This window comes from Oncorhynchus nerka, linkage group LG2 (genome assembly GCF_034236695.1).
Source record: "Oncorhynchus nerka isolate Pitt River linkage group LG2, Oner_Uvic_2.0, whole genome shotgun sequence".
Classification (NCBI taxonomy): domain Eukaryota; kingdom Metazoa; phylum Chordata; class Actinopteri; order Salmoniformes; family Salmonidae; genus Oncorhynchus; species Oncorhynchus nerka.
In genome coordinates, this window is record NC_088397.1 from 68,574,583 (window position 1) to 68,584,161 (window position 9,579).

General features: G+C 47.6%; 1 protein-coding gene across 5 annotated transcripts in view; it reads right to left on the minus strand.

Moving 5' to 3' along the window:
- The window catches only part of LOC115140382 (inositol 1,4,5-trisphosphate receptor type 1-like), a 207,660-nt gene extending 198,522 nt beyond the window's left edge, over positions 1-9,138 (minus strand). For 4 of the 5 annotated variants that reach the window (XM_065001818.1, XM_065001816.1, XM_065001812.1 and 1 more), the window contains exons 1-3: positions 8,943-9,132; positions 7,092-7,208; positions 1,943-2,013 (exon numbers count right to left, since the gene is read on the minus strand). In XM_065001818.1, the coding sequence (XP_064857890.1) occupies positions 1,943-2,013; positions 7,092-7,183 (163 nt within the window). In that variant the 5' untranslated portion in view covers positions 7,184-7,208; positions 8,943-9,132. Of the gene's footprint in view, positions 1-1,942; positions 2,014-7,091; positions 7,209-8,942 lie in introns of all 5 variants that reach the window. The other variant, XM_065001819.1, reaches the window with a different exon arrangement.
- Between the last annotated feature and the right edge of the window lie 441 nt (positions 9,139-9,579).

The following is a 9,579-nucleotide window of genomic DNA, read 5'->3' on the forward strand; positions in this document are numbered from 1 at the left end:
CACCTGTTGAGACAGTGACAGCATGCTCCTCAAACAGGAATATCACCCGTTGAGACAGTGACAGCATGCTCCTTAAACAGGAATATCACCTGTTGAGACAGTGCCAGCATGCTCCTCAAACAGGAATATCACCTGTTGGGGCAGTGACCGCATGCTCCTCAAACAGGAATATCACCTGTTGAGACAGTGAGAGCATGCTCCTCAAACAGGAATATCACCCGTTGAGACAGTGACAGCATGCTCCTTAAACAGGAATATCACCTGTTGAGACAGTGACAGCATGCTCCTTAAACAGGAATATCACCTGTTGAGACAGTGAGAGCATGCTCCTCAAACAGGAATATCACCTGTTGAGACAGTGACAGCATGCTCCTTAAACAGGAATATCACCTGTTGAGACAGTGAGAGCATGCTCCTCAAACAGGAATATCACCCGTTGAGACAGTGACAGCATGCTCCTTAAACAGGACTATCACCTGTTGAGACAGTGACAGCATGCTCCTTAAACAGGAATATCACCTGTTGAGACAGTGACAGCATGCTCCTTAAACAGGAATATCACCTGTTGGGGCAGTGAGAGCATGCTCCTCAAACAGGAATATCACCTGTTGAGACAGTGACAGCATGCTCCTTAAACAGGAATATCACCTGTTGAGACAGTGACAGCATGCTCCTCAAACAGTGGTTGATGCGTGGAGTGAAATAAGTGTTGTATTCATTTCTCAGCTGCTACAAAACAGAGAAAGCGCATGGCCTCCACTTGCTATTCGAGTGCATACAGGTGATTTGTCTTTTTTCCCTGCCCCTGTTCACGCCCGTTTGATAATGGGCCGTTCTTAACCTAAACTAATTTCAAAATATGGTCAGTTGATGAGAGAACAGCTGTCCACCCTGAGGCAAGAAACAGAGTGCAAGCTTTTTTTTTTGCCACTTTTTCAAACATCAGTAACGTGTAGTCATACGATGTAGCCCCTATGTTTTGATTTCTAAGACATTCTAAGGTTTGTATCCTTCACAACTAAAGTTGCCAAATAACTCTTACTGTAGCATATAGGACCTGTTTTAAATTATCACTTTATTACGCTCAACATTTCCATTTCATATGTGCAGTCACTGTAATGGGAAAAATATCCTTTCTATTTTATTCAGCTAAGTTCAATTTTATTGTTCTTACTATAAAATCATATCAAATAAAATAATGGCACAGGACTTAGGCATATCTTGTCAGCTAAATTAACTAGCCTGCAGCCTATGGCATATCCATAGCCAGATAACATAGTTGGCCAACTCCTATTCTGTTCTTACGAAATACATGTTCTTCATATCATCATGTTTCTTTAGACCTGTCTAAAATAAATAATGGATTTATTGTATGTTAAATTGACTTATTATACTTTTTTAAATGTAGATGCTCCAAATGCCCTCATCGTCGGCTTGTTCGTGTGGAGGCCTGGAGATGCTATACGAGTATGTTAAGTAACGGTCAATTACCGTGAGAACGTGAGACTTTTGCATGACAACAACTGGCTGACAACATTTCATGAGCGCCACAGCCTTAGTCACAAGTTCAGTTGTACTTCCTGTGACAGAGCTATATATAGCCCAACTGCAAAACCCAGAGAAACATCTTCCTTCATGGGCCTCAATATGTTCACAGCCTCACAACATAGGAAAGATGATACACAAACACACACTGATAAAAAACACAGATACAAGCATCACACACACAGATACAAGCATCACACACACACACACATCAAAGCGAGCTGTGCTTTTTGAAGTCCATGTGGACAGGAGTGATAATGGCGATAGCACCATAGAAACGCAGTGTTACACAATAAGAAACATCTTCAGTGGAACACACTGTGTAAACAGGCAGGATTTACTGAGGTGATGTGATGCTGCTATAGTAGAATGAGATGGGAGTATACCATTCTCTTACCTCTGAACTTTTTGGGGGGGTTGTTCAGGTCCCCTGTGTCGGGCTGTACCACACAGCGGTCATCTACCAGCCTGTGGAGGGAAGAGACAATGACACGTCAAGTCAGAAACACACAGATAGTCGACCACACACACCCTTCACATGCAAATAAACTTGAACAGTTTCAACATTATAAATGTGCACCACACATACAAATCTGCAAGCACATAGCTTTCTTTATTTTTCATATATAAGCCCCAGGCTCCAAACAAATGTGTACACCTTTCCACAAGGGTTATTCATTCTAGGTTAGGGTATATCTGGAAGAAACCAGCATCTTTTCAAATCGAAGGCTTTTATTTCAACTCATTGTAAACCCTCCATTGTAAACCCTCCATTACATCCAAGCCCAGATCTTGTAATAAAGCACCACGTACACCCATAAAAAGTACAGTTTTTTCATAACACTTAACCACAGAGCTCTGTTTATTTTGACTCCCTCGGTCACTATATTTAGACCAATCACATACTTGTGGTTACACCACAAGGTTTCTTGTATCGCCGTGGCTCTTCTACAGTCCACCAATTATGAGGAAGAAATGAAAGGATTAGCTGACCACTGCTAGTGGGCGAACTGACTAGCATTCCTGCCGCTGACAAATGTAGTTTTCTACTGGCTCATAATAACGGCTGCCTGGACCCCAGCCAGATACCACATCCATCCCAGTCATGTTCCTGTGGAGTTTACACACACACAGTCAGTCGTACTACACATGGACCTGTCTGCACCAGGGACACACCGCTCTCTGAAAATGACATAACATACTGAGGCTCCAGTCTACAGTGTCTACCTCCGCAGAGCATTATACAGCATTGCTATACTGAGCATCTGATTCATATTATAGTAAGTTGTCAGAAAAGAGAACCTATGACTAGGGCTGTGGCGGTCATGACATTTTGTCAGCCGGTGATTGTCATTCAAATAACTCTGTCTGTCTGGTCTCTGTCTGGTGGATGGTTAGTAATGTCTGATCTCTGTCTGGTGGATGGTTAGTAATGTCTGGTCTCTGTCTGTCTGTCCGTCTGTCCATGTCTGGTCTCTGTCTGGTCCGTCTGTCCATGTCTGGTCTGTCCGTCCGGGTCCGGTCTGTCTGTCCGTCCGGGTCCGGTCGGTCTCACTGTCCGTCCGGGTCCGGTCTCACTGTCCGTCCGGGTCCGGTCTCACTGTCCGTCCGGGTCCGGTCTCACTGTCCGTCCGGGTCCGGTCTCCGTCCGTCGGGGGTCCGGTCTCCGTCCGTCGGGGGTCCGGTCTCCGTCCGGTCTCCGTCCGTCGGGGGTCCGGTCTTCATCGGGGTCCGGTCTCCATCCGGTCTCCGTCAGTCCGTCGGTCTCCGTCCGTCCGTTCGTCTGGGTCCGTCCGTCAGTCCGTCGGGGTCCGTCCGTCAGTCCGTCGGGGTCCGGTCTCCGTCCGTCGGGGGTCCGGTCTCCGTCCGTCGGGGGTCCGGTCTCCGTCCGTCGGGGTCCGGTCTCCATCCGGGGTCGGTCTCTCCGTCAGTCCGTCTGGGGTCTCCGTCCGTCCGTTCGGTCTGGGTCCGTCCGTCCGTCCGTCGGGGTCCGGTCTCCGTCCGTCCGTCGGGGTCCGGTCTCCGTCCGTCCGTCCGTCGGGGTCTCCGTCGGTCGGTCTCCGTCCGTCCGTTCGTCTGGGGTCCGTCTCCGTCCGTCGGGGTCGGTCTCCGTCCGTGGGGTCTCCGGTCGGTCTCCATCCGGTCTCCGTCAGTCCGTCGGTCTCCGTCTCCCTGGGTCCGTCGGTCCGTCTCCATCTCGGTCTCCGTCCAGCCGGTCTCCGTCGTCGGTCTCCGTCCGTCCGTCCGTCCGGGTCGGTCTCCGTCCGTCGGGGGTCCGGTCTCCGTCCGTCGGGGGTCCGGTCTCCGTCCGGTCTCCGTCCGTGGGGTCGGTCCGGTCTCCTCCGTCCGTCGGTCGGTCTCCGTCCCGTCTCCGTCCGGTCTCGGGGTCCGGTCTCCGTCCGTCCTGGGGTCCGGTGGGGTCCGTCGGGGTCGGTCCGGTCTCCCGTCCGTCCGTCGGTCTCCGTCCGTCCGTCGGGGTCGGTCTCCGTCCGTCGCTGGGTCGGTCTCCGTCCGTCGGGGTCGGTCTCCGTCCGTCCGTCCGTCTCCGTCCGGGGTCCGGTCTCCGTCCGTCCGTCCGTCCGTCCGTGGTCGGTCTCCGGGTCGGGTCTCCGTCCGTCCGTCGGGTCGGTCTCGGTCCGTCCGTCTGCCCGTCCGTCGGTCCGTCCTCGGTCTCCGTCCGGGGTCCGTCCGTGGGTCCGGTCTCCGTCCGTCCGCCCGTCCGTCCGTCCTCCGTCCGTCCGTCGGGGTCTCCGGTCTCCGTCCGTCCGTCCGTCCGTCGGTCCGGTCTCCGTCCGTCCGTCGGGGTCCGGTCTCCGTCCGTCCGTCGGGGTCCGGTCTCCGTCCGTCCGTCGGGGTCCGGTCTCCGTCCGGTCGGTCTCCGTCCGTCCGTCGGGGTCCGGTCTCCGTCCGTCCGCCGGGGTCCGGTCTCCGTCCGTCCGTCGGGGTCCGGTCTCCGTCCGTCTGATCCAATTTTCATGAGCAGCAAGAGGGGGGTGTCCAGGGATCCTGAGCCTCTAGCCAGCACTAGCATTACTAACCATCCCCCTTGTAAATCACATGTAAACAGAATCAAACCAGCAGTTGATGGCTCGTCTTCGCAAACTGGAATAAATACTCTTCAAATACATCGTCTGCGCAGCAGAGAGCATGCAATATTATCAATGTATAGACAAAGTAAATAAGACAAGAAGTGTCGCAGAAGCACATTCATTTAAAGACAAATCTTTTTTTATTTAACTAGGCAAGTCAGTTAAGAATAAATTCTTATTTTACAATGACAGCCGGCCTAACCCATCCCCTAACCCGGACGATGCTGGGCGAATTGTGCGCCGCCCTATGGAACTCTCGATTACAACCGGTTGTGATATAGGCCAGGATCGAACCAGGGTCTGTAGTGACGCCTCTAGCACTGAGATGCAGTGCCTTAGACCGCTGCACCACTCGGGAGCCCAAAAGTGTTAATAATGTTATGGCATGCCTTAGTCACTGTGCGGAGTACAGTGCACACTATGCACACAGTGAGAAGTAGCACAGATGCACACAGTGAGAAGTAGCACAGATGCACACAGTGAGAAGTAGCACAGATCTGGATAAAAATGGACCAAAATACATGACATTACAAATACAAGAGTCATACACTATGACATTCCCCTACATGTTATCTTGACCCAGAACAATAACCAAACCTGCATTGAATCCATTATAACTGAAGTTGCTGCTTCAGTGTCTTTAGATATTTTTGTCAGATGTTACTATGGAATACTGAAGTATAATTACAAGTCCCTGATGTTTTTCCTGGAGAGATGTGGCATCTTTGCTGCCCTTCTTGACACCAGGCCATCCTCCAAAAGTCTTCACCTCACTGTGTGTGCAGATTACAGGTCTATATGATCGAATCCGGAAACTATCATTTCAAAAACAAGACGTTTATTCTTTCAGTGAAATACAGAACCGTTCGATATTTTATCTAACGGGTGGCATCCCCAAGTCTAAATATTCTTGTTACATTGCACAGCGACAGCCCCGAAACCTGAAGGATCTGGAGAAGGTCTATATGGAGGAGTGGGCCACAATCCCTGCTGCAGTGTGTGCAAACCTGGTCAGGAACTACAGGAAACGTATGATCTCTGTAAATGCAAAACAAAGGTTTCTGTACCAAATATTAAGTTCTGCTTTTCTGATGTATCAAATACTTATGTCATGAAATAAAATGCAAATTAATTACTTAATCATACAATGTGATTTTCTCTCACAGTTGAAGTGTACCTATGATAAAAAATTACAGACCTCTACATGCTTTGTAAGTCGGAAAACCTGCAAAATCGGCAGTGTATCAAATACTTGTTCTCCCCACTGTATCTGTAGTAACTGTGGGAATATTTGCTGGTGTTTTTATAGTCTAATGTCCAATTTGTATTTTTATTTGCTCAGAAAAACAGGCTGCTAGTTGGGGAACCCTGTTGTAGGAGAATTCCTATGGAGTGTGTTTACGCGTTCTCACTGGTATTATGACCCTATATAAATGTTTTCTCTTGCTCATACACAAACATAACTAATCATTGTGTGTCCAATATTGTCTATGGATCACCAACAGTCTACACATACCATACACAGACATCCTCCCTACCTTTCTCCATCTGGGTTAAATCCTTTCTCGCTCCCTCCCAGACACATCTCTCGCACACAATCACACCTTATCATTGTGTGTTAATTAGTTCCCGCCTATTTCCCATTCTTCCCAGTCTACATACCATCATGGTCATGGAGATACCCAGGACCAGACTCCCACTTCAAAGGGCTTAATTTGACCAGCTCTGTTCTTTGAGAAAAGTGGAAATGTCATGTACCCTTCCAAACCACTCTGTATCAGTGGCCCACAGATGGCAGAGGGGCCCCTGAGCAGCACACACACAGCTCTGTGTGCCAGTACCTCCCTGCCATGATAACAGTAACTTTCAGACTCACAGGCCACAACACCTCTCCTGTGATTCATCTCCACAGCATTCCTCTCTCAAACCCACACTCATCTTACGATTGGGGACTCACACCACCACTACAGACTAAAGTCCTTTATATATGCACTGCAGAGCTTTGAAGGCAGTACCTTAATGACCTTCTCAAGTGTACATGAAGCTATGAATTTACCCTTAAAGGGATAGCTCCCTCCACAATTAAAGTTTGTCATGCATGTGCAGACCTCAAAAGTGCCCTAATGTCCAGGTGAGTTCATGTCCCATGGCATCTGCTGAGTAGATGCAGCTATATTCCTCCATTCCAAATTATTGGGAAATATATAGGCACTATCTAAAATGATTACATTAGACCCAGGCAGTTCAATGTCTGGGGTCAGTCTAGGGAGGGCCAAAACACTTGGTTTAGGGACTGATTAATTAACACCAGGTAGAAACAAAAAAACAAGTGTTTCTGCACTCCGGGACCGGAATTGACCAGCCCTGCATTAGAAGACCTATGTTACCACCATTGCCATTCATTGCCAGTAAGTGATAATTGCTAAAGGAGGGAAGGGATAGGTGAACTTAACTCACCCCAGAGTGCTGATGAAACCGTTGGTGGAGCCCTCTGCATACAGGGAGCAGATGTCCCCGATGTGCAGAAAACTGGACATCTTATCTGACATGTCTCACACACACACTGGTCCACACCTGGAGGAGAGTAGAGGCAGGAATTTTACAATCATATAAAGAGAATCACAACACACACTAACAAATGACTATAGGGCCTGAGTTTTCCCAGACCTGGGCAGGTCACACAGTCAGGAATAACCATAAGAGTGACATTTTGTGCATCTTCACTTTGTCAGGTCATCCTCCTAACCCTGTAAACTGTAAATACATTACAGTCCTGCATATATAAATGACTGTTTATTTGCATTACAAATGAACAGGGAATCAATTCAAACTGGGGTAAAATTGTAACATGTATCTTAGAAACACAAGGCCTTGCCATCAGTAGATTTCAGATTCAAACATCCACCTTGGATTTCCTTACATTACATTATTCTAATGGAGCAGAACGTTGGTTTCCCAGTTCTAGTGAGGTGATTTGGAACAGAGGAAACCCAGAGAGAAAGGGAGCAGGAGGTTTTGCATGGGGCCAGGCACTATCTGATGCTCCAGCCTGGTGTAGCTGGGTGAGGGGTAAACAGTTAATGATTAGGAGAGGCAGAGAGAAACAGGAAGAACATGCAGCTGTATGTAGTATACCTGCTCTGGGCTATAGGGTGGAAGGAGTGTTAGACCAGTCAGTTCACACTGTTTTATTGTAACACTGATCCAGGCTGGGTTACAATCTGGGTTGGATTCCACCCCCTTTCAATTCAGGGAATGAAAATGGCCCTTACTTTGTATTGGACTTGAACTGAATTATAAAAGGACCCCAACCCTGATTAGAATACAATGAATGAGGCCATGACTATTGGGGTGAAACATGGTCTAGTGCATGGTTACTGTACTACAGGTGTTATAGTGCATAGTGAGTAAAGCAGTGTCCTGTGCTGTGTTGTTTAGAGCCTAGAGCCCAGTCGATTTCCTGATCACTTAGTCTCGTGTTACCATACTCCCCTTGTCACGCTCACCACGAACAGCGAGGACGCCTGGAAACTGAGGCTACAGACCACTTGACCTGTCCAGGAAAAACTCCAGACCCTAATTGTAGGCTGTCATTGGGGCTTAGAGCTTTTCCTGTTCATGTGGCTAGTAAAGAAAAACTCCTGGAACATATTGTACCTCCTGAGTCACATTGGTGACTGTTTGTGTCTTTCAGAACTCAATGACAGGCTACTAAACTTGCACAGAAGGAGCTCTATCTACACATTTGCATTATTTGCCTACACTGCGAAATCATCCATTACAGTACATCGAGGTTGATCTTAAAGACCTGTGGTTTTGAACATACTTCTAAACATACTCAAGGAAAATAAACATGGAGATCAATTCACCCCATCATACCACCTCAAAACCACATATCCAAACAATTAGTAGGAAACAGTAACTCATGACATAAACTCCTGTAATTTATGTCCATCAACATGATGCCCAAGTCAATGGGTAAATTGTCAGCATCAAATCCATGACCATGTTTAGCCCATTTTAGGTAGCCTACAAATCCCTTACAATTGCACTGAACTTCAACACATGCCGAGACGAGTTGCCTAATAAATCAGGCTCTGATACCAGTTTACTAGTCTCATAGCCTTTCGAATCCGAGTGTGGAAGTTTGTCTCTCATCTCGGGAAAAAAATGTTTCACCAGCGTCAGAGGAAAAAAATCATGACTGATGACAGATACATTTCTGCGCTTCTTCCCTCGCCACAAGTAATACATATTTAACAGGCGGGGATGCTACCCAAAACTGTACAGAGTTGTGCTAAACTTTACCTTCGCTGTGGTAAGTGTTTGGGAACGACGCGCGCGGCTGGGTCAACGGGACAGCATTACAGCGATATACCGCTTTCAGCTCATCTATAGCACCAGATCCCGTTAGCGAGTTGAGTCCGATTTCTTTTTTTTCTTCTTCTTTTTACCGCTAATCACCCTGCCATCCGTTCGTTTACTACGTGAGCGTTCGTCCCGGCTCGAAGCTCTGGTGCCTCTCAGAAAACACTGGTCTCTGGGAAATGATGTTTATAGAATGGTTCTTTCAGATAAGTAACAAGGCCTAAAGCACATTTATGACTACAACTCCCACAGTGTGGTGGAGCGTTGCACGGAATCTTCTCCATCCAAACTTTAGACAAATTGCTGAAGGAAGTGACATTGAATTTTCAATCAAGAAATGCACTCACACATGCTTTTATGCCACACATTGATCAGGTTTTACCTTTGTTGATGGAAACACAACTAAGACCAATAATACATTATATACAAGTAGCTATGAACTAAATGGGTTATGAGTATCTGCTGCCTTGTACTCTACCCGGCTTGTACACTACCAAGCGGAAAATTGCCGCGTGCCGCTTAGTCCGCCCAGTGCTTGGCAGCATAAGTTCGAGTGTGCGTCAAGAATTCAGCATAG